General features: G+C 36.7%; 1 protein-coding gene across 1 annotated transcript in view; it reads right to left on the bottom strand.

Moving 5' to 3' along the window:
• The window catches only part of SKAP2 (src kinase associated phosphoprotein 2), a 163489-nt gene that overhangs the window by 36405 nt on the left and 100453 nt on the right, over positions 1-26631 (bottom strand). The window contains exons 7-9 of the mRNA XM_043463355.1: positions 20822-20946; positions 19886-19949; positions 19399-19533 (exon numbers count right to left, since the gene is read on the bottom strand). Of these exons, the coding sequence (XP_043319290.1) occupies positions 19399-19533; positions 19886-19949; positions 20822-20946 (324 nt within the window). The remainder of the gene's footprint in view (positions 1-19398; positions 19534-19885; positions 19950-20821; positions 20947-26631) is intronic.

Here is a 26631-nt window from a genome sequence, read left to right as displayed (position 1 = left end):
TAGTTGGAAAACTGGGATCCCACATGCCTTGTGGCCAAAAACCCAAACATAAACGACAGAAGTAATACTGTCAGAAAACTAAGATCATGGCATCTGGTCCCATCACTTCATGGCAAATAAATGGAGAAAAAATGGAAACAGTGACAGACTTTATTTTGGGGGCTCCAAAATCATTGCAGATGGTGACTGCAGCCATGAAATTAAAAGCCACTTGCTCCTTGGAAGAAAAGTTATGACAAACCTAAATGGCATATTAAAATGCAGAGACATGACTTTGCCAACAAAGGTCCGTCTAGGCAAAGCTTTGGTTTTTCCAGTAGTCATGTATGGATGTGAGATTTGGACTATGAAGAAAGCTGAGCACCGAAGAATTGATGCTTTTGAACTGTGGTGTTAGGGAAGACTCTTGAGAGTCCCTTGGACTGCAAGGAGATTCAACCAGTCCATCCTAACGGAGATCAGTCCTAAATATTCATTGGAAGGACTGATACTAAAGCTGAAACTGCAATCCTTTGGCCACCTGATGTGAAGAACTGACTTATTTGAAAAGACCCTGATGCTGGGAATGACTGAAGGCGGGAGAAGAAGGGGACGACAAAGGATGAGACGGTTGGATGGCATCACCAACTCAATGGACATGAGTTTGAGTAAACTCTGGGAATTGGTAATAGACAGGGAAGCCTGGCATACTGCAGTCTATGGGGTCACAAAGAGTCAGACACGACTGAGCGATTGAACTGAACTGAACTGAAATAAAAACCTTAAAAAAAACCAAAAAAGAATTAGTGTCAGGATGACACTTTGGATCCAGGCCGTCTTCTTCCAGAGCCCAAGTTCAGAAGCACCCTGAATGAGAAAAAGCACACTTTTTCTTCTCATTCAACAAACACCTTGCATAGATCACTTCTTTCTGTATTTGTTAAATAGCACTTTAATATACTGCCATAACATGCAACTTCTGAGAAAGTTAATATTCATGATGTCATACAGACATATATGTTTAGATCAATGACAAAATAACTTGGCTAAGTCTAACACCCTAAAAAAAAATAGTTCTCTTGAAAAATAGTGTACACTGCTGAAAAACAGGAGAAGAGTCATGTTTGTAATGGCCACAGAAAGTAAAAGCTTAGCATCTGCCCCCTCCATTTTTCTTTCAGTTGGAAGGCAGCTTGCAAATGGAAAAATCATTTCCCATCACCTCCCTCTCAGAGACTGAATATGATGAAAAAACAGAATAAGGCCAACCCCTGAAGCAAGCAGAGCCGAGAGTCGCTTCTGTCCTAGCCAGGAGCCCAAGAAGATTGATTAATCCTGAATAAGATAGTTATAGCTCCTCACCAGATCTGACTGTGATAATGCATGAAAAATGCAGCAAATTAAAGCACTTTACATACTACAGACAGAATGACACTCTCAAAATACAAATTTTCATGTACCCATGAGGGGCTGTGCACTGACATTCAGAATTATGTTTTTAAAGCATTTTCAATTCTGAGGTCAGAGGTTTTTTTGACACACAAATTTATGATAAAATATGTTACAGGGTCTAGAAAAGAAGATATCTTCTAGAACTAGGATATTTCTATAGAGAGGAGTCACCAGAAGAAGCAAGGTAGAACCTGCAGGGGAAAGCGAGGCGAGGCACACAAAGTTCCAGTGATGGAGGTCTTGACGTTCATTACTGCAAAATATTGATAGTATTTGGTGTTCCTCAAAGTACATAAGAATAAAAACTTGAGCTTAAAAAAACAACACATTTGCTCAGTCTGGGCCTCCTAAAGGTATGAATGAACTCTCATTTGCAAAGTGTCTCTTACTGAGATTGCAAACCTAAGCCAGCATAAACAAGATGCCTGCTCTTGTGAACAAGAGTCAGGGTGTTTTTAATGCACTTGGCAGACAAACCAGATCTTACTCTTTTAAGGTCTCACCCAACAGCATCCCAGCATAGCAGACAGAGTAACTATATCCATTCTGAAAAGACAAATCCCTGTCACTATAGAGGCCTAGAGGCCAGGCAGTGTCAGTGCTCCAAGACTAACTCCTCCTAGCCTATTCTCCATATGACAAAGTATTCTTGTTTTCTCATCTCCAATCTGCAACTACTCAGATTTTTTTAAAGTTAAATATGACATTTTATAAACTTTCCCTGGTGATTGTTAGTTAAGACTGATGTTATGCTGTAACTGTATATATTAATAATGCAATTTAGGATTTATTTCTATCTAATTAAATAATGCAATCAAACATGTAAATTTAATGGCATACTCATCTATAGTACTTAAAGGGTCACTCAACGTCTGTTGTGCTTCCTTAAGAGTAAATCATTGATTTAAAGAGAGACTACAAAAAAATAACTAAATAAATAAAGAGAGACTACATGAAATGACATGTGAACTTTCCTGAATGGTCTAACTAGGAGAATAATGTTAACTATCTAAATGAAGTTTAACTAAATGACTTATTTACGTCTACTCTAACTAAACAGAAGTAATTGTCAATCAGCTATTATAGAATTCAGGTAGTTATAAACAATTTTATCATATGATCCTCCCTTAGCTTTGAAAATAATTTCTGAATTTGAAAAATTCAAGAAGAAAAATTATCTCAATATAGTTCCCTTCAGTGAGGAAATACAATACACTACTTGGCATGTGTCCACAGGAAAAGTCTGGCTCCCAGATGCTCCTTGCCAGACCACAGTGGATTCAATAATGTTTAAACAACTGACAATGTGCACTCATAGCGCTGCTGACACAGTGACCAGAAACTCAGCAGGAGCCTGTCTCATGGGCGTATTCACAAATCGAAAAGTAATATCAAACAAAACAAATCCTAGACATACTTCACAAATATAAAAGATTCAACTCAATTCAGTTAGGTTTTTTTAAAAATACATGTCACCAAAATCACATAAAAATGTGTAAATAAGACTTTTTATGCCTCTGCAAGAGATGTAAATAAACAGATATCAATTTTTTATTGGTGTTCTTGAAAATGAGGAATGTAAACTCTAATTTGCTTCCTACATCTAAAGTCCAACAACTCTTTCCAGCAATCAATTAGCTATATCCAAAGCTCATTCATTATAATCACACAATTTAAACTAATATCCATGATTTCCTAAACCCATATTTGTTGGTAACAATTGTCTCCATTAGTTTGGTACCAAATGAAATTTCCAATAATTTACCACTTCTGATCTCCAGAAACAATAACTTTATAGGATTCAGGGGAGAAATAAAACTTCAAAATTTTGACACCAAAGTGGTAGCTCAATTTTCTTAGATACACAGCATCTATTGTCTTTATAATTGGCCTGCAAGTGTATCATTTATTGCAATGATACACTTTCTAACCAGAAAGGTTCTGAGTAAAATCTACATCCTACTGTAGCACATTCAAGCATAAACAAAATACTGTTAATATTTAATATGAAATCAGCTGTCACAAATGTAGCCAACAGTGAAAAAGCCAGGATACAAATAAAATTACTTTGTGTGATTTTCCCTATTTCCGGATGACAAGCTACTGTGAGGTGATATCCTCTCTCTTAATAACAAACAACTTCTGTCACATAATGTTTATGTCATGTAAGTTTTGTAAATCAATAGTGTAAAAACTGGTTTGACTTTCTGGGAGAGAAAATGATTGATTGGCACAGGGAATAAAATACATTATTTAAATTAGAAGGACTTCATTTGATTGGAATGCCAACACCATTTTTAAGTCATACCCTCATATAACCACATTAACCTCACTTGACATGACCTCAAATGCAAATATGTATTATTGTTGGCTTATAAAACCAAAGTCTACATTTGGATCTTGATGGATCTCTACCTTGAGTATTTCTCCACATATACAATCGTCATTTTTTCCCTAAATAAGAATAGGATCATTAACTTCATAGATTCAGCAGCCATTTAAAATCTCTTCTGTCATATATTCAACAAAATTTCTTGTCAAGAAGTAATTAATATTAAGTGTAAAGCCCAGAAGGCAGGATATTAGACTCCAGCATGGAATCTTGCCTACAGCGTATACTCAGACTTTTGTTTATTCGACCTGAATTAGTTGATAAGTCAAACACTTAAAATTAAGCTTAGTCTCTACTGTAGTGGTTTTGGAGTAACTGATTACTTATAACTGAGAATTCAACCTCTAACAACATGGCCAACCAGGCTGAAACAGACCTGTCTGTCCCACTTGGTCAAAGAGGAATACTGATCCTCTACAGGGTGCAGGGGAGGCTGGAGTTTTAACCACTTCACAGATACAGGAGACACGGCCTTGGGCCCATGGAAAGCAAGGAGCTCGAAGTAAGACCTCCACCAGCTTGGAGGAGCCACAAGGAAGCTTTTTGTCTTCCCAGGGCACTGGATGACAGTGGTCAGAGAGGGAGGGGTAAGAGGAGGGTTTCCTGTGAGAAACCAAACCTCACGGCCTGTACAATGTGAGATCCAAACATATACTATCCTCAAGTAGCATTTTCAAGCCAAGAAATTTAACATGAAAACTGTGAAACTCCTGGGGCTCTGCAAAACCACTGTGTAGGAACATTTCCACAACCCAGAGCACAGGGCATTCGTGCAGGGGCAGGAAGAAAAGCCGACACGCTCGCGATACTCGGAGTTAGCAACAAAGACGCCCGAGTAAACAGGCAATCCCGCAGTCGCCGGCCCTAACACAGGTCAACACAGTGCTGCCAGAGCCCGGGGGAGCTCAGAAATTAAGGGAAAGTTCAGAGAAAAGTAAATCTTTATTCTCCTAGCGCTGGTTCAAAACACAAACCGCAGCGGTCTGGTTCCTTCGCTTTCACGCAGTGAAGGATTAATCCCGCATGAATGTTTTCCAGGGCTTTGGACCATCTGGCTTTTAATGTCTCAAGCAATGGGGTTTCTTCTACCACTTCCTTTGAAAAGTCTTTTTTTGTTGTGGTGAGGCGAAAAAAAAAAAGTTTAAATGCTAGGGGAACTTGGCAATTGTTAAAGTTCTTTTTATTTCTTGTTATCTCTTTCTAAATTCTTTCATGAATATAAATTCTCCTCTTTCCCTATGACATGAATATACTATAATCTGTCCTCTTCCCAATAAACCAAGTTACCCACCTGAACATTTTTTAAGGGTTTGTTTACAGTCTCCCTTACCGTAATCATTTTACTTTCATCTTCAGAATGTTCTTTAGGTGGTGTTCAAACCACGTTTTGTTCCTTGAATTTGATAGCAATGAATAAAGGGGTAGGTCTTTTCTGATATTTCTTCTATTGGCATAGAATTTGATCTTTGCTTCTCATCAGTCTCTTTTTAGTCTCTGATTACTTTTCAAAATTAGCCTTTATTGAATATTAGCTATATTTTATATTTCTATTTAACAAACTCTGAGTTATATTGGTCAACACTGCACTCCCCAGTGCCAAGCACAGTGCCTGACATATAACAGCTGCTTAATTAATATCGGATGTATAAATAATTAATAATTTCTTGAAAGAATAATGATTACTTACATGAAAGTTGGGGGTGTTTTTTCTCATTTCATGTTGCATTTTCTTCACCCCTTTCAGTTCTTTCATTAAAAATTTAAATGATTTGAAAGCTTCAGAATATCTGCAAATTAATGCTGGACTCCCAAGAAATATTAAATAAACAACTAGGCTAAAAATGCACATATTTTAAAGTGTCTACACATGTATATCTACATGCTTGGGGGTTACTGTCTCTTACAGTTATGTCTTAAGCCATATAGGGAGAGAGAATGTTTTATTATGAGTATAGATGACCTTCACCTTGACCCATGTAATCAAGCTAGGTTTCCAGGAAGAACTGAGATGTAAAGTAATTTGTGAAAGAAAACATAAGCTGCCCAGGGAAGTGAAATGAGGTTATCTGGTGTATGAGAGAGTGTAATAGGCAATGTGAAATCGGGAGCAGGACATGTAAACAGTGGGCTGAGGAAAGGAGCTTGCTTAATTGAAGGAAAGGGTGTGGAATGGAGAAGGAAACAAGGGTAATATAAGTCACAGCTGGGACTAGAAGGGAGCAAGCTGAATCCTGACCACAGCCTTCCTCTGTCCTAGATCAGTGACTCCTCCAAATGCCCACTGAATCCAAGTAGGGGCTTGAAAGATAACTTTTAAACACTTTCCCCAAGCACCTGCCTAATCATTAATTCTTAACTTTTGTTCCCCCATCCTTTAAGCTGCTAGTGCAACTTTCCAGATCTGAGATTATTTTTAAACATGAAGCTCATTTTTTTTTTTACCAGTTACTCTGGTTATCAGCTTTTTGTCCTTGTGGATGTCAGCTTTAAAAAAAAAAATCATAGTTACAATCCTGTGCTCTTTAGACCTACTTTACCTGTGGTCTTCAATGAATGAGTGCAAGCAAAGGAGAATGTCATTTCCTGGGAAATGTCTTGCTTAAGATGACTAACCTACCATAGGGAACTGGTAACTCAAGTTGGTCCTGTTGCTCACAGTAGATGATCTATCTTTAATGGCACAAAAGATGGATGATATTAGAGCTTTTCATCACTCAATGTATTACATTTCACAAGTTTATTTATTTGAGACCATGCTCACTGGAAAAGTAACGTTAGATTTTAATGAGGTTTTGGAAGATTGGTCATACTTCAGTATACCACTGATAGTGTTCCAAGTATAATCACTCTTTTAGGATTCTGTAGTCACTGGTGTTATTAGGAAAAGAATCATCATAGAGAAAGAATTTCTCTGACTTTAACTAATGGGCCCCTCTAACTGAAGACTACATTATTCAGGTATTATTTATTGACTTTGAAAGAGGAAAACACTGGCCTAAGTACTCTGGGGGATGTCAAGAAATAAGAGATTTGATCCCTGCCCTCGAGGAGTTTGTAAAGGTAAGTTACAATGATCCATCCATTTGCTTGTTTGCCGAATAAATAATCCCATGAAAAGTAAAATATGAATATAAGATTTACAGAACAGTAGATAACAACTTTGGGTAAACTCTGAGAGTTGGTAATGGACAGGGAGGCCTGGCATGCTGTGGGTCCATGGGGTTGCTCAGACACGACTGAGCGACCGAACTGAACTGAACTAACAAGACTGTCACAAAGTTTTATGTCATTAATTTTCAAATGCATGGTGCTACAGAAATTCAGGGAAGCAGAGATAACTTCATGCTGAGATGGACAGAAGAGGCTTTCTGGGGAGACAGGATTTGACATGGACCTGGAATGTGGCAAGGAACTAGTTAAAAACTGAACTAAGAGCACTCCATACAGATGAAGTATAAGAACAGAAACACGAGGCTGGAAAAGTAGCAGATGTTTGGGAGAATGAAGAGTAAGTTGTCTGTTGAAATAGGAGAGTTGGTGCAGTGTAATAGAGGCTAACCTAGAATGTTCCAGTGAGCCTGTAGAAGACCTTTCTTTGAATGTCCAGGTCTGGAGCTTGGGCCTTATCTATCCTACAGGAAGTGAAGAGCTATTCAACATTTTGAAACAGCAGAACTATATGACTTAAGAAACTTCTGAAATCTGTTTTTTTGAAAAATATTTTCTTCACTAAATGAAAAAGGTATTAATTAGCTTAAAAAGGAGGTTTTGGATTCTTTTATATACATTGTCTCTTATATCAAATGAGATATTCCTGATAAAAGTATTAATGCTCAAAAATGTGGAGGACATGATAATACTATACTGTGTTTAGTAATATACCACTCTATGCTTATAAAAATACTGTACTGTGTCCAATTGATAGACATAACCTTCAAGTGTATTTTAATTGTTTCTAATGGAATAACTACAAATAATTCACCTAAACAAGTTTAGAGAAAATACTATATAAACCAATACTGTACAATGGTGTAAGGAATAAACAGAATTAACAAATTAATATTTTCATTGTTTCTGATGGGGGACTACAAAGGTTCTACATGCGTGGCTAGGAAAAATATGGCGAAGGTATACAGCAATACTATTGTACTCTGGGATTGGTCGAGTATGGGGTGGGTAGATGTAGATATATAGATAGATAGAAGGACAGACAGGTAATGTTGATAGATCTTTCTATTTATATATGTTTAGCTTTTTTGTTTTTTTTATAGTTAAATATTCATATACCAATTTCTCTGATTAAATCACCACATATTTGAGGATGGGGTGTTCATCATCTCACTATCCACTCTTTATCTTGTAGATAACGAAATATACTAGAAAATATGTTAGAGTTCATCATGGACTCTATGAATGGAAAAATGAGAAACTTAACCAAAAGTTTTGTCTATATGTTATTTTTGTCCTTTAATTACTTCATTAGCTCAGCATATTGATTTAGACAAGGCATCGAGTGCAATGTAGGTAATGAAGGCACTAAGATGAAGCACAAAGCATTAATAAGTATGGTTAAGAGTTCAGTTTGCCTGGAGCATATGGAGTCTGAGCAGCACTGAAAAGGTAAACGTGAATCAGATGAGAGAAGGGGTCTGGGGCTGACCAAACTTGGCAGTGGAGACCCATAACAGTTATTGAGCAAGGGATTAATTTGACTATGCTGTGTTTTAGGAAGATCAATCTGCTGGCAGGGCACAGAATCGATTATTGGGTTAGTTGATGAGAAAGAGAGACACTCACAGGAAGTGGGGAGAGCACTTCAGAGCTTTATAACACTGTACGGAAGAAATCATCAAAGCCTGACTGAGTGGAAAGCAGAGGATGAATGTGGCTTTGGAGAGAGAATCACTAGCTACTGAGTGAAGATGTTTTACTTTGCTCCAACCATACGCCTATAAGTGTAGTCATACTTGAAGGTATAAAGTTGCCCAGGGAGAGAGTGTGAAGAGAGAAAGAACTTCCAAATCCAAATTTTTCATCATACAGGACCATTAAATGGCATTTGATGTACATGGACAACCTCATATAATTAAACACTGCAGCCTCACGTGAGTAACTCAGCACACATCTTCCAGGTGCCATTTGTGCACATAAGATCACAAGAAACGTCAATTCTGGTATGCAGAGGTCCTGCTTACCAGAGACCTGGCTTTTGCCTAGCTCTCCAATTTCATTCTAACCTCTCTCCACATAGCTACCTATGGCCTTCCTTTCTGGTTCCGGAACGTCCCAGCACTCTCCAGCTCAGGGTCTTGGCACTGTGTCCCTTGTGCCTAGAAGGTGCTTCGTTCGGCTTTTTGCATTAACGTTTACCAGTTTCAGCCAAGAGTTTTCAGCTTAAATGTTACCTCTTCCTTGACCACGGAGTATTAAATACCTGCTCTTCTGACATGATCCACTTATCTTTGTAGCATCTGTAATTATCTTACTAGAAACCAGGTCTGTCCTTTTTATGCCTAAACTCTCAACAGCCAGAACAGAATTGAGCATGTATTGGGCTTTCAAAAAATATTTCTTCAATCAATTAATTAAATGCATAATAATAAGAACTTACAATGAGAAAATAAGATAAGGTAGAAACAAAAAGCTCCTCCATTAAAGAAATAAAGGGTAAACAGGAAAACAATTTGAAATAATCAGCAAGCATTAGGAAATGAGAAAATCTAAAATAGGGCCAAGAAGCTTAATTATAAATATTATATGTAACAAGAAAATATAATTATATTTTATTTATGTTTATATAACAAGAAATTATTTAAGAAAAGAATGGGAAAGGCCAAAGGACAAAACAGTTTCCAAAAGAAAGGGGTTTCCAGTCAAACAAAATTTCCAGTGATGCATTTGAGGACAGAGATTGATGACTGGGAGAGATTAGTGACTCTGAGGGAGCTGTTTAAGTTAAGGGACCAGGGCACGTGCACTCAGTTCCTCAGTTGTGTGACTCTTTGTGACCCCATGGACTGTAGCCCACCAGGCTCCTCTGTCCATGGAATTCTCTAGGCAAGAATATTAGAGCAGGTTACCATTTCCTACTCCAGGGGATCTTCCAGATCCAGGGATTGAACCCATGTCTCATGTGTCTCCTCCACTGGCAGGAAGAGAAAGAGAAGAGAAATTAAGCTGTGGCTCCTTGAACTGTGATCAGGAATGTGGAAAGAGGCCCAGACTAGGAGGCAGGAGACTTGGGATCCAGTTCCAACAAGAGCTCCACAATACCACTCTGCAAATGCATTTTCTTATTCATCTATGAGAAAAGTTTTCTCAACTCCTGTAATAGGGGATAAATGGGTTAATGGATAAATAGGTAAAAGGAGTGGTCATTTCTTGGTAAGAATTTTAGTGAAGTTCTAAAAAGGAGGAAAAAATCTATAGAGGACTGTTTTATTTGAAACAAAATCAAGGTCAAATTTCACTTGAGCTTAATAAACTCAGACTGGATTTCCCCACCCCCACCCCCCTGCCTCAACCCTCCCACTTTGTTAAAGGCCTTGCATTGCTCAACTGCAGAACTTGTGAGGCCAGATATGAAGAGTGCTTATATTTACCACTGACATTTTGTTGAATCCTGTCCATACTTATTAATCATTGCTTTAAACTAAGCAGCTGAGGACTCTTAGGAAGTTGATTTCCCCAGCTGACCTATCTGCAAAAACAGTGAAGCCTGATGCTCTCCTGCAACAGACTGTCTCTACAGATGTCTGTCCATGGAGAAATACACTTACATGTGTATAGTTCCCTAGGCAATGGAAATATAAATAGATGAGTCTGAAAATCTGGTTGTTAAATATTCTAAAACATCAAGAATTTCTAGTAATTCTATTTGGTTCTTTAAAAAAGAAATCTGATCTTTTTTAATAGGGTCGTCTCTTGTTAAAGTTTCTATTCCTTCCTTTATTTCTTTAATATTAATAATTTTAAATGATTAATTTTATATTCTTTGTTTTTCAAATTGTTCTCTCATCTCCAATTCACTAGGGATTTACCCTCTCATTTGTCTTATTCCTCATCATATCCCTCCAAATATGTTTTAAAGCACTATGCCACAAGTTTTTATCTGTACTATTTTCATTCTTTCTGAACTATATATTTTGTAATTTCCTCTGTGATTCTCTCTTTTAACTCAAGAGCTATTTAGAAATTAATTTTTTCACCTTCAAACACAGGAACTTGGGTATTTTAACCTATCTTTTCAGTGTCTAATTAAATTTCATTGTAGTTAAAGAACATAGTCTATATGATACAGATTCATTGAAATTTCTTGAGATTTCAACTACAGACTTATATACTATCGTCAATTTCTATGAATATTCTATGTGCACTGAAAAAAACATATATCTTTGCAGATAGATAAGTCAATCAAAATATTTTTTTTATTCAAATCTTCCATATAGTTACTAACTTTTTGCCTCCTTGGTCTACCAGTTTCTAAGAGTGGTAAGTTAAAATCTCCCACAGTCATTTAGGATTTGTCAAGTCAGCTTTTTATTTATAGATTTCAAAATTATGTAGTTAGAGATGCATTTAAACTTTATCTTCTTTTACTATTGTTATACACTGACATTTGCAGTCCTAATATTGCTTTATGGCTTACATTCTATATTATCTGATGTTAACACTACTGTAGTAGCTTTCTTTCACTAGGATTATCTGGTATATTCATTTTCATTCCCTTACTCTGAAAATTTTATGTGGTTTGTTTCAGGAATATCTTCTCTAAAAATGCTGCTATATTTAAAAAAAAAAATTCGATGTGATAATTTCTTTTAATAGATTAGTTTAATCAAGCTATGCTTTTGTTGTGATTATTCTTATATTTTGGCTTTTTATATTTTATAAAATATACAAATTTTATTTTTATATTTTCTCTTTGCTCCTTTATTTCCTGCCTTCTTCTGAATTAAAATGTTTTTCTGTAATCACCTTTTATTTCCCTTCTGTTGCTTTGGAAACCCTAAGATTGTATTCCTAGGCTTCCCTGGTAGGTCAGCTGGTAAAGAATCCACCTGCAATGCAGGAGACCCCAGTTCAATTCCTGTGTCAGGAAGATCCCCTGGAGAAAGGATAGGCTACTCACTCCAGTATTCCTGGGCTTCCCTAGTGGCTCAGATGGTAAAGAATCCACCTGCAATGTGGGAGACCTGGGTTCAATCCCTGGGTTGGAAAGATCTCCTGGAGGAGGGCAAAGCAACCCACTCCAGTATTCTTGCCTGGAGAATCCCCATAAACAGAGGAGCCTGGCAAAGATGTCCATGGGGCTGCAGAGTCAGGCATGACTGAGGCACTAAGCAGAGCATACTGTATTCCTACTTGTTTAGCACTTATTCTGAAATTTTAACTCACACTTCCTAACAAGGACTACCACTACTCAGTATTTATCTCCTCATTCCTCCTGAATAAAAGAACACTCCCCTGGTGGCTCAGATGGTAAAGAATCTGCCTGCAATGTGGGAGCCCCGGGTTCGATCCCTGGATCAGGAAGATCCCTGGAGAAGGGAATGGCAACCCACTCCAGTATACTTGCCTAGATAATTCCAGGGACAGAGGAGCCTGGTGGCCTACAGTCCATAGGGTCTCGAAGAGTCAGACACGACTGAGCAACTAACACACTGGCACATTTTCACTACCTCACATCTCTATCTTGCCCCAGATAACTGCAAGCTAAATTTAGTTTTAACTCTTTTTAAATTAAAATACACTCATTTAAAAATAATAGTTAATTAACATTACTGATACATTTTACCTATTGCTATGTTCACTGCTGTTTCCTGGACTCTCCACCTTACCACTGTGTTCACTTTTATTTTGGCTAAAGTTCATAGCAAGAAGCAGAGCCAGGATTCAAATCAATGTGTGTCCTCCAAAGGCCTTGCTCAACCACAACAATTTACTTTTCACAGATCCAGAGAAAGATATTCTGTGTGTATGGGGCAAGGAGCGGAGCCAGCAGATAAGAGATGGATGGAGAGGAAGAGGGGAAGTGAAGGATGCCTTAAGAGAAGGTGTCATGATAGTTTTGACACTGCCGGAAGACAGGATTCATATATCAGAAAAGCAAAGACAACTAACTCATGAGACTTGAATAATATACATATGTATACATACATAGGATTTCCCTGGTGACTCAAATGGTAAAGAATCTGCCTGCAATGCAGGAGACCCAGGTTCAATCCCTGAGTTGGGTAGATTGCCTGAAGGGAATGGCAACCCACTCCAGTATTCTTGCCTGGAGAAATACATATAAATGTGTGTGTATATGATATAAATAAACATGGGGAATTAGGGTATAGTCATATGTCAAGGGGCTTGGGCTAGAATGGGAAGGTATAGCTGCACCCATTTAAGGCCTGTGTAAGAATCCATAAGGATTTCGAGGACCTAGGTACAGTACCTGCCACAAAACAGGTGCTCAAGGATGTTTATGGAATGAAAGAAATAAAGCAAGGAGGAAAAAAATGTAAACCCAAAAGGGAAGGCAGGAAAATAAAAAGATGAGAAAAGGAAGAAGGTAAGGAGGAAGCAAGAAGAAAATGAAAGGAAAGCAATTAAAAGAAAAGGTAGAAGAAAGTAAATAAAAAGGAGGATCTCTTTTTTTAAAGCGTAAGCATTGTATATTTATAAATGGGCTAAAAAATAAAAGACAAAAGATTTGTATCAAGCTGTTAACAATGTGTACTTAGGGTAGAAGGTGAATGATTTCTACTTATTAACTTTATGTCCATCAGAAATATTTAAGGTTTTTTCAGCGAGCATATACTGTCTGTAAGCAAAGATTTAAAAATTAAGGGAAATGTGCAGAGACTAATAAAGAGCCACCTGAGGCGGCATGGTGTGACTCACCCTCAGGGGAGTGCACCTCCCTGATTCCCCCCAGCAGTCTTCCTCAGTGACTGCCTGATGACCTCCAGGAGCAGAGAACATGCTTCCTGCCATCTCAAGCCCATTAATCTCCTCAAAGTCCAGGCCCCAAAAGGGAGAGAAATCCCATTATTAGACTTCCTCTCCTCTTAAAGCCACCTGTCAAATTCCAGGTGGCCTTGGAATTGCTTAGCCCTGCATTCTCCCAGGTGGCCTGACTCCCTTTAAAGAGATGCAATCCTTTGCCCACAGGTCTTTCACTTCAGGCTCAAATGATAATAACCCTATCAGAACAGGATAAGCCAAGTGTCTATACAAGAAAGACACATATTTACAATATCAAAAAAGCCTCTCCCATCACAGACTGCAGTTCATGATAATAGAGAAAATGCTTCCTTTTTTTTTTTTTTTAAATCTTTCACGGTCTTCTCATTTTTCTAAGACTGAAAGTCTTGAAGACAATTCAGTCCCTTGATGAAAACTGTTGACAAGTCCAGTCCCTTATAACCTAGAACCATTCTATGTAATCCTAGTTTTTTTACTTTTATGAGAAAACCTGTGTTTTGTCCATAAAAATAAACACATGTGAAGCATGGGTGATGGGTTTTTACAACTCATGAGACACAGATAAAAAAGGTGATAAACCAAAAGCCATCTATTATACCCTTGTAACAGAGTTTTTCAACCTCAGCACTATTGACATTTTGGGCCAGATAATTCTTTGTTGTGGAGGATGGCTGTCCTGTGCTTTGTAGGATGTTAAGCAGCATCCCTGGCACCTGCCCACTAGATGCCTGTAACACACACACACACACACCACACACACACACACACCACACACACACACACACACACCACACACACACACACACACACACACACACACACACACACACACACACACACACACACACACACACACACACACACACACACACATACCCCTAGTTGTGGCAACCAAAACTGCCTCCAGGAATTCAATCATTAAATGCACCCATGGGGCCAAAGTCTCCCCTGGTTGAGAACCACAGATGAAGTGCAAAGTTGCAAAAATAGGTTAATTTATTTCTCTACAATTAGAAATACATGTTTTGCACGCACACAGGTATTTGGGGTTTTAATATGTGTTAAAGAATCTCTTGTAATGAAAAGAATTTGTTTGCAATGCCAACGGCAAAGCAGAAAAGCAACATGACAGACAAAATTATATCCCAAAGCTTCATGCTGTATTATGAAATAGGCAACATGAAGAATCCTAAAGTCACATTTATATTCAGCAAAGATAAAAATACAATTAGATGTGTGCAGTGACCTTAATTTCTGGATGTTTAGCTTATATTCTATAACTTCAGATAATCCTCTCAGTAGAGTTCAGAGCTTAAACAACTCTAAAATTTGACCTTAGTTATCTATCACACCATATAACAGGACATCGTATCACCATACTTTGTAATTCAGTACCATAGTTTAAGGAAAAAGAATGCCAGCAGGCTGTCTGGACTAATGATATTAAAATGCTGAATATATGTGATTCTATGAAAGTCAACTGGCATCTTTCCATTGCATTCCAAAGGAATAAGAAAAAATTATTTGGTGAAATCAGGAATGATGTTAATACCAGAGACTCTAAGGTCCTCTATAACCTTATTAACTTGGTAATATGAGTAATAATTACTCAACAAGGAAAGAAAGCTAAAATGTATTTGGGGGGATAGGTTGTAATTAATTGATTAAGTTGCCTCTCACTTCATTTGCTGGCGATTCCTTCAAATTTAAATACTCAAACACTTCTTTTTTATGTATATACATTAGCTTCATGGGGAAAAATTTATAGCTGCATTTCACTTTATATTCCATTTTAGATGCAGATAGCTGGATTGGATAAATTTAAAATGTAATTGAATGACTAAAGAATAAAAACACCCTTTTCTGGCTTGGAATAGTTCAATCTATCATTACAATATTAAAAAATGAATGACGTTTTTAAAAAAAAATAGGTTAATGGGATTAGAAATTTATCTTCCTATTTTATGCTACCCTCTCTCCTCCAGTTCACTTGCCAGAAGAATTTCAAATGCAATTCTCCTGAAATCTACAGATTAATAGGCTAACAGCAGTTATGATTCTTGTTACTAAGTGATTCTATTTAGTCTACATCTTAAAAAGTCTTTTTGTTGTGCTGTTTTTGCAGAATGTCTTGATGTTTACAGAAAAAAAAATCCGATTACATGGTAACTAGAAGAGAAGAGCAAGCTGGACTGATTTCTGCAGGAGTTTCCCAAGTATTGTTTTCCCCTTTCGAGATTCAAATTAAAACAAAAACATTCTATATTTCTAATGAAAAAATGAACAATAACTTCTGGAATTTGTGCTAAGCCAAATGAACTCATTACTGTGTTATGAAACAGTTTAACACACTTTGATCAAATAATAACTTTGCAAATACAAAGATGCTATCATAATATCATCACATAGTTAACATGATTGGCCTATGCTAATAGGTACTAGGACATAAACGATGTCAAAGCATTAGGATATTTAAAGAAAAGCAAAATGTCTTTAATATTCCCCAGAAATGGCATTGTCTCAATTCTTGTCTACATATGTATAAATACCCTAAATGCAAGAAAAAGCTTACAAATTTATTCTTATTTTTTTGTGAAGTTAGTTAAAATTTAATGAACAAGAAATTAAACAAAAGCTGCTGTAATAAAGTTAGAATATTCTAACTGAAAAACAATTACAATGAAACTATTTACATTCCCATAAAATTATAAACATTTTTCAAGGGATATTTTGCAATACAATTTTTAAACATGTTTCTTATTATGATTCTTGAGACTTAAACACTGCAGGTTTATTTCATATTTTAAAAAGACATTTGAGCAAGAGTTTTACTTTCTCAAAGGACCCTGTGCTTTAATTGAATGCTTAGATTTTTCTCCAACATATTTTATGCTTCATCTTTCAACTAAGAGGATTAATTTCAACTATATGTAATTGACAGAAAATTGTGTTGAAATGGTGAAAAGAAAGTGAAAGTCACTCAGCTGTGTCCAACTCTTTGAGACCCCATGGACTATATAGTCCATGGAATTCTCCAGGCCAGAATGCTGGAGTGGGTAGCCTTTCCCTTCTCCAGGGGATCTTCCCAACCCAGAGATTGAACCCAGGTCTCCCGCATTGCGGGCAGATTCTTTACCAGCTGAGCTATCAGGGAAGCCCATTGAAATGGTGGTATTAATTAATTCTGGGAATTTACCAGTCAGATTTCAGATATATACAGCTCTTAGTACAGAGCTGGAAAAATACTAACAGTTTGTAAGTATGCTCACTGCTTTTCCACTGTTTTAAACCTCCTCTCAAAATTATATTCATAATTCACAGAAGTGAAAGTAATTAGCTTAACTCTTCTCCTGAAAGAGACAGCATTTTTGAAAGGAAAAAAAAAGTTACCTTCCTAGTTTTAGATATTTAATCCAACGAAAACTCTAGGAGCCAACTTTAGGGTTTTCACTAAAAAAAAAAAAAAAGAATTCCCTCTGTAGCGGCTGGCTCAAGCCTGACAAACTTGAACTGTGTGGACACTACGGTGGCCCTCGGTTCACTACGGAAGAAAGAACTAGACATTCCACAGCTGCCTGCCCCAGCTTCTTCCCAGGGGTACAGTTGCAGTCTCTATCACACTCAATCACTTTGTACAGCCACTGGGATCCCAGGCAGGGGCGAGGAATCCTAGAGCAGCTTAGATTTCTTCTAGCACCACAGCAAGAAGTAAGACTACTTCAAAAGTAACCTGTTATTTCCAATGATTGTGTGGCCCCAGGCCAACAAAAAAAATGTGATGAAGACCATCTGCAGTGAGGGAAAATAAAAGATGTTTCATATTTTTAGGATTTCAAGCTACTTACAGGTGATCTTCCTGGGATCTTTAGCATGAAAATGCTATAAATATGTCCTTTATTCCTGACCAATTTTTTATTTGAGGTGTGGGGAGAGGATGATCAACTTGAAGAAACCCAGAACTTAACTGACAGTCATTGCGGCGTTTGTAATGAGACCCACTCACTGCAGGGTTTTAAAGAATGAAGTATATATGACAATAGTATCATGTTTAAAGGTACAAGTCTTCTGTTTTACGTCAGTACACATTCTCACTCACTTTTCTGAACCTTTTAAAGACTAATATGACAGTATTAGTGATATGGTGTGACTGAAAAAAAGTAGTCAGAGAATAAATATTCTCTCCTACTTGAGGATAGCTGATGCTATGGCAGATGCCATTTCCTTGGGATAAATCAGAAAGGAAGGAGCTATAACCATGTAGTTCTACTAAAATAATAGAAATGTATAAATTATCACTGCCCACAAAATCATGCTTTTATACTAATCATCTTCTTCTAAGGTAGTAAAAGACAATACACAGATGCATATTTTGGTAATTTTTGTAGTATCTTGGATTTATAATCCCATTACAATAATTAATTCTTACTTGGTCAGAAAACCATTATTGTAACTCCATATAAGCATTTGTAGAATTTACCAGATATAATAATGAAAACAATAATGATCATGTTACAATATATTATGGGCATGCTATGACTCAAGCACTGTGCTGAGAGCTTTTAGATACATGACCTCGTTTACCACCATCCCCCTCATGAAATTACCCTTATTTTATAGATGAAGAAACTGACTTTTAAGGTCACTGAGCTAGAAAATGGTATAGGCAGAACTTAAACTTTTGACTCTAAAGTCTATGTGCTAGTTATTGAAAATCACATTTGTATATTAATTTTGAACATTTTAGGTATTTTTAAAGTTTATACTGTTGTTAAATTGTTCGAGTTAAAGAAAAATAGCTTTTCTATATGTGATGTCAGTTAAATATCACTTATATTGCTTATAATCTCTTTTTATTCTCCAATGGCTGATTTTTTAAATAACCAGAAAACGGCTGATTTCAACCTAGAGTATTAGTAATGCAATAATTCCCTAAGTGTTTTCATACTCTAAGTATCTAAAGTTCCATATGCCTATCTTTCTGTTTGAGGCTGCCAGAACTGCAAGTCAAATTAAGACAATTAAACTTATATTACATAACAGATACTGAGGCATATAAACACTAAATCATGCCTGAAAATGTAGAATGATAAAATATCAAGTAAGAAAACTTCAAGCCTCAAAAGGCCTTTGTTTACAGTTCAACAATATTCCTCCAAGACAATGCAATACACTATAGCAAGGAGGAATACATGAGGCAGAAGTTGTTGACATATGGGGTATGCATAGAACTTCTGGTTAATGGAAGTTCCAAGATGTATAAACAAAAAATGATGTGTGAGTTGCTGGAAAAAACTGTAAGGCAAGTCAATTTTTTAATTAAAAAATTATGTAGCATAAACAATGCTAATGAGCCAAAAGTCCCATGAGATTAGGACTGTATCTGCTTCATTTTAACATTCCATTCACTTTTCATAAGTGTACATCCACTCACTTGAAACACTTCAAGCAGAACCTTTTGTAATATAGAGTTTTGAAGATTTTCTTTGTCCTCATTTTTAATATTAATAGTTCACCACTTTCTTCTCAAGTTGTCAACTTGATGATATATGGCATTTTTTTTAAAGCCCTAAAATCCTTAAATGAATCACCATAAATACCTGGAAGTTCTTCATAAATTTCATCATCATTTGGCAGACTCCTTGTTGGTGAACTGCCTGGGAGAGGATGATCGACATCATCGTACAGCTCTCCTCTCTCCTCATCATCCTCAGGAATAACATCAGACCCCATATCTACAAAACATGTTTCAGGAAGTAAAACGTTAAAGAATGCAAAAGTGATTTTCCAAACCTTATTACCTAAATTAATGCAGCCCTACAGAGTCACCATATTGTTATATGTTACATCCTTAACTTGAACATTTTAGAAATTGCTTGATGTATAAATATGTGAATTTAAAAGTTACTAAATGGTACTTGCAGAAAAGATGCTTTTATTAATCTGAAGTGAATGGTATGTATTACCAGTCATGTCCTGCCGGTCATTTCTCACAGAAGTCAATAAGCTTCTGAATATGAAATTCCAACTTATTCAGTTATTCAGTACTCAAAGACTGTGATACCTTGTTCAATGGGTTGCTCTTACCTTGTAACACAAATTTCAGCTGCTGCACCCATTCTTCGGCATCTTTGGGAGAAGCTGCTGTGAACTAAGGAAAAACAAGCAATAACAATAAAAAGAATCACCATAGTAATGAAAAGTATGTCGCCTCCTTTTCGTTTCTATAAGACCATTAGTAATTCTTTTCATGTCTAGTACTACTTTTCTTGCAAGGATGCTTCTTATAATGTACAGTTAATTTTGACAAATTTATGTAATTGAAGCAGAGGATGATGGATTTGAAACTCTGATCAGCAGCTGGCAGCTGTGCAAGAAAAAAAGCTGCTTCTCTTCATCAATGTCAAAGACAGAACTGATGAACAAAATTTGCCCTTGACAATTAGAAGACACCCATGAATTTCTTTAGACTGCTGGGTACAGCTTTCTTAAAAATGTTCTTGTCAGATTCCAACACACTAACTGACAACTTAATTAACTGGCTTTCAACTGCAATCTCAGATATTTAAAACTTATTAAACATACATTCCATATTGATGCTAGCTGATAGCTCTTGACTTGCAGAGCTGATACGTGTCTTTACCTTCATTTTCTCCCACAACTCTAAGCAATACAATATGCATTAACACTCTGATATTTTTCTTTTGATAATTTCACTCTTTCTGCCATGTAATTCTTTTAAAAAATCACTCAGTTCTATTAAAATAGGTATAAAATGCAACATGTGAAGTAATTGATAAATTACATATTCTCCTGTTCTCTTTCAAGATATCACTTGAACTAATCTGAATTTTTTAAAAAAATCTATTTCCTGTTATATGAATCTTTAATGTTTAAAACCCAGTGTTCTATTATTATTATTAACATGTCAGGAAGAGTTGTTTTAACAAAATGTTAATGTCCTCAAAAACGAAATCAGGAAGTCTTATCAACTTAATTTCAAGGCAACATAAAAACTCCAACCTGATAGATACGTTTATCAGGAGCAGAGATTTCAAAACAGCAATCTTTCTTTCCATCCTTCCTAAGAGTGTTATTCATCCTGACATTGTAGCCGTCTATTGCAAATTCACCTTTCTGCTGTTTGTCTGTTTAAGATGAAACAAAAGTTAGAATCTCATTTACTATAGTAAATATAAATGTCTAGTTGATTAACTTTTATTTAGATTTTTTGATAAATTCTTGGAAAGAATATTTGTGGTCACACTGCTTTCATAATATAATGCTTAAGTAACATTTCTAGCTATCGCTTTTAATTTTAGAGGTATTTGGAATGGTTGAGTTTAAAAAGGACATCTTAGGGAACCAAAAGAAGATGTCTGTAGACAGTGGTCTTATTCAAAAGGAAGCAAGCAAATATGACAATTTCATGTAGGGAAAAGCCAAGATTGGAACTCAGAACTTACTAGACAAGCCCACTATAAATCCATGGCTTTTTCAGATTTAGTACACCAGTGGGAAAACTTGTCTAGTTGAAAACCTGCTGGGCTTTTATTTACTATTAACTCTTTTGATCACCACCCTCCAATTCCCCCCACCTCCAAAAGCTTTTAAAACACACCTTTTCTGTTTTAGAAAAAAAACCTAACTTGGAACAAATCAAATTCTAATTTTAAAAAGCAAAACAAAACAAAACTACTAATTATAAAAAGATGTGAGGGAAACAAATATTTGAATGGAGAGGAGTGATGAAGCAAGTACAGAAGCATTTCTTACCAAAACAAAAGTAGGTTTCATAACCAGTCAGTGAACAGTTAAACTAGTAAAGCATATTTGAATCCCATATGATGAAAAGTCAAAAGAAAAGATGACTTCAGTTTTAGCCAGATATTACTATAAAGACAAATAAAGTAGGAATATAACAAAGGATTTAATACTGAAACTGAAAATAAAATTAGTCACCTTTCCCACTTTATCCAGTTACATGATTTTGAGAGAAAAGAGGCATTGCTATAGGATTACTTTCTAGGGTAACATTCAATATTAAAATCCTGAATAAGGACAACTGTCACTTTCACTGAGCTCAGAGGAAATACAGAAATACTCTCATATCATACGGTACAGGGCTCTCTCAGCTTACGGCACCAGTAAAATATGTATCTCCTTTTCTTAAGTATACTAATATAATGCCTGAAGTAAGAAGCATTTTCAAAAGGTCACTGAGATCATATTTTGTTCAAAACATCAAAGGAAACAAAGATATCTAAATTAGTAACTCCTGACTTAAATCTGGACATTCTAATCATATTTGTCATAATTTACATCCCTTTAGATAATTGAAAAGCAATTCAAATTCAAAAATTTGAAGTTCGCTTTGTAGGAAAAGTCTGCATTAAACTCTATGAGGTGAAAACTATAAAAATCAGAGTAAAGCATTTCCCAAAGCATGTTTTATTCGATATTAACAGGTTTCTATGACCCAATAAATTTGGGAAATGCTGAATTAAACAAAGTTATACAGGTTTTGTTAGTCCAGGCCTTCTTGAGGCCCTTAATATACTTATATATTGTTCAAATTTCTATGAGAAAAATTTAGTATGTGGCATTTCCCAAAATTATTTATCAATGGACCCCTTTTTTCACAGAGTATTTTATGGAACTGGTACTCCCAGAACATAATTTGCAAAACGCCTAACTAGAAAAATACTATTGGGGAAAGGGTATTAAAATAATAATTATTGGTTAAGTACTGTTGGTTCTTCTGAAATTCTCAAAGAAAAATAAATCATTTATTCACTCATTCAACAAATGTATACTGAGCACTTAAAACAAGCAAGGGAGCATTATAAGCATGTGAGACAAAAGTTGGCAACACTGTACCAGACCTTCCCTCCTTCCCACTGAAACACACACCCCAACACTTTCCCACACACCAGATACAAATATAAGTGCTCCTGGAATATTAGTCAATGATCCACCGCAATGAAAAAGGATTTACTTCTTGCTATAAAAAAATGGAAGTTGCTGGATGCAAAATATCAAAGACGTGCAAGACAGTTCTGAGAGATTTCCTTAAACTTCCCGGGGGGGGTGGGCGGGGAGGGGCGGCAGGTTGTGGGGAACATAGGATTTTTCAAGGACCAGTTGGAGGAAAGAGGCTCCAGGACTGCACAGTCTCAATCACTCTACTCACCTAGTCCATCTGATCGAAAGTCCAGGCTTCCCACTCCAACCTGGGTCTAAAACTCTTAGCAATATAACATGAGTGGGGATGGAAAAGCACATGGAGTGGGAGTTTATGTCTGGAGATGCAAAATCAGCACTACAAAGACCGAGTTTGGAAGAGCTGTGATGAGCAGGATACTTTCTTGTGCTAGATTGTTTTTAGACAACCCCCACCCAAAAATATGCTATGGGCCATGTATCAGATGTTCTGTTCCAGTCTAAGAGGAGGCCATGAGCAACCTCTACTCAGATGAGCCAGAGAAAAGTCACTAACCCAGTTGAGAGGTAAGCATCCGGATTATAGAGACTAGAATATCTATTATAGTATATCCTTGGCCAAGGATAAATAAAAGAGGAAAAATCAACAAGTGAAGACAGGTGTTATAAAAATGTTACATAATACAAAACCATAACGCAGCACTGAAGATGGAGACAGCAAGCACAAGTGAGAAACAGTAACAAACTTTAGACAATTGCTTTGCATCTTTTATAAAGTTAAAAAAGATTCTAAATAAAATGAAATAATGTAATATAAGATAAAAAGAGGAATGACTGAGACATGGAAATTGGAATGGAGCTGGTAAAATAAGGGGAAAATGCTGTGTAAGGGAATAGAAAATGCAGCAGCCAAATTCATAATGTATTAAGGTGAAAAAATTTGAAAGTTGTGAACACTGTTGAAAAATAAGATCAGGTATATGTTTTAAAAACTTCTTCAGTAGGTAGGGGGATAAAAGAATAAGGGGAAAGATGAACAAAGGGAATATGATGAACATGGAAGACTGACAAAAATACAACATAAGAATAATGGGTGTTCCAGAAGAAGGGTAGCATATAAAACAGTGCCAATAATCAAAGATATAACAGAAGAAAATCACACTCCATCAAAGAAAGACTTAAGTCTACAGAACAAAAAGTATTGCTTAAACAAGTAAAAATAATAAGAAACTAATACCTAGACTTAGCTGATTATTGAGGATTTGAGGATAAATAATCATATAAATCAAATAAATAAAAACCCATGGACTGAGGAGCATGGTAGGCTGCAATCCATGGGGTCGCAAAGAGTCGGACATGACTGAGCAACTTCACTTCACTTAATCATATAAATATCCAAGTGGGGGGGCAGGAGCATGATAACAGAAAATGAAGAAAGATTCTTAACTCTTTCTCAGCTTTTTCAAATCCTTTACAATAAAGTAGCCATATTTCCAATTAGTCAACATGAGCTAGGAAGTTCAAGACACAAAGTGGGCAGACATGGCTATACTAAGACTCCACTCTTCTCCATTTACATTAGAATCTCTTCAAGACAGAGAAAAAAGAGAAAACCTTACCATCATATGGCGCCACAGCGATTTACATATAGGCTAGTTCCACAATACTTTCTGGGACAGTTTCAAAGATACTTATTAACTTAAAAATAGTTACATGCCAATCAAATAGGAAGCAAGGGCTTAGAAGCTCATTTATACATAACTATAATAGATTAATCAGACATTTTACCTAAGTAAACTTCCCAACTAGCAGAAGTTTTAGTTTAGCACTTAAAAGTGCCAAAACTTCATAAACTGTTGGATTTTGTAATGGAAAGCATCTTGAAATATATGACAATTCTGTTAAACATAATTTAACATTTTCTTGATGATCTAGTAATACTAATTTGAGTATTAGTTTGTATAGTATGTTACAATATGTTCATGCCCCCAGGATTTTTGAGGTGTCTCTCCTGCTATTAAATTTCTCTCAGCTTCTGTTTCACACTTTAACCTCGCCTGTATTATGCTGTTCAAATTTAATGTATACAGAACTGAAGACTGCCAGGAGACACTGTTACCTAAATTTGGTAACAATTCTAAAACAGTAGGTTCAAGGTAAAAAAGCAGTTGGCTCTGATCTCTTACAATACAAAATGTATGACGTTAATGATAGCTATTTCCTCCTACTTCTTCACTGACTTTTAGGTTTACAGCTGTGTTCTGGGGGGGGGGGGGGGGGGGGGGAGGGGGGCGGGGGGGGGCGGTGTGTGGTTACGGGCCAAAAAGACATATCATATTTCCTGAGCTCCTTCTATATGCCAGAAATTTAATATAGCTTATCTCCTATATATCTTGAAATAATTCTAAGACAGAGAAGGTGTTTATTATATCCCCAGCACTGATGAAGGGGGGAAAAAAACCTTAAAATAACCAACTTGTTCTCAGTCACACAACCAAAGCAGTAAAATTCAGGACTGTAACGTAAGTCTGATTCCAAAACCTTGCTTTTTCAACCATTTCACACTGTCTCCTCGAAAGTGTTTCTCAAAATATATTTCAAGAATTCCCTATCATAAAATCATCTCAGATGCCTGTTAAAAATGTAGAAATTAGAAATGGCTATCCCCCTGCACCTCCTGTACCAGATTCCCTGGGGGGTATGCCCAGGAAAGCGAGTTTTTAGCAAATAACCCAGGTGATTTCTGATACACGTTAGTGTTTGCAAAACCACTGTTCGAGGAGATATAATTTATGAAGTCTCAGTTGATATGATAAGTGTTACAGCTTGCATTTCCTCCTGCAACATGGGCCCAGCTTTCTCAGCTTGCTTTGCCCCTCTCAAACAGCTATGATGGTTATGCTCTAAATTCTGTTCTTTTCCTGCTTTACAGTACTCACTGGGCAACCTCACCCAATCCCAGGGATTAAATTCCTATCAATATGCTTGTGACTCATAATTCTCTATTTTTAGCCCAGCTTCAGAAATGAATATCCAAATCTTCACCTTCTCACTATCCGTGTTTTATCTCTTGAATTCCTATAGGCACAATGTATATACCGTGCCCACAACAGGGATCACCTTATCCTCATTCATGCTTTACTTGTGATCTTTCCTTTTGTGTCCTCCTACTCCATAAGCAGTACCTCCATTAAGTGATGCCTCCAAACCAGAAAAGTGAGCATCATTCTTAATTTCTCCCTTTTCTTCAACTGTTGGCATGTTATCTCCCTCAACCCCACTGCCACCTCCCAAAAGCTAGCCAGTCCTATTTTTCTAGCAAATATGCTTGCTTTTTCTTTTTTGCTGGCTCTCTAGAATATATGCTTAAAACACCAACCACTCTCCTACCATTTAAAATACAGTATAAATATAGCAACTAAATAATTCTACATCATTTAGCACCCCTCTGAGTTGTGAGCATTTGTCATTTGAGGATCTCCAGCATCTAAGTATCTTTCCTATTTTTAGTCCTGAGATCTTTAGGGGGCAGAGCCCACTTTCCACCATAGAAGCTGGAGGGAGGTTAGATTTTCCCTCTTTCAGATCAGTCAGGCAGATGTGCCAGCCTGGATCCTAAATCTGAACTGAATAATAAAAGAATCAGGGAGGAGCTCAGAATCTATTTCCATCAGCAGCGCCTTCATCGATTGGCAGCAGTGTACAACAGCAACATCACAAGTCCTGGCTTGGCCGGGCCAGCAGTGTGTCCCAATCAACTTGTCCCTGGAGGTGCGGTTTGGGCTGAAATTCCAGCCACCTCCCCTCATTTAGTCCCTGCCTGCTTTTCCGAGCCCTGTTGTTTAGCCTTCTCATCAACTCTGTCTGAGAGCTGATATTCTCCCAATAAC

This window comes from Cervus canadensis, chromosome 3 (assembly GCF_019320065.1).
Source record: "Cervus canadensis isolate Bull #8, Minnesota chromosome 3, ASM1932006v1, whole genome shotgun sequence".
In the NCBI taxonomy this organism is placed as follows: domain Eukaryota; kingdom Metazoa; phylum Chordata; class Mammalia; order Artiodactyla; family Cervidae; genus Cervus; species Cervus canadensis.
This window is presented reverse-complemented; position numbering and strand designations above follow the sequence as displayed.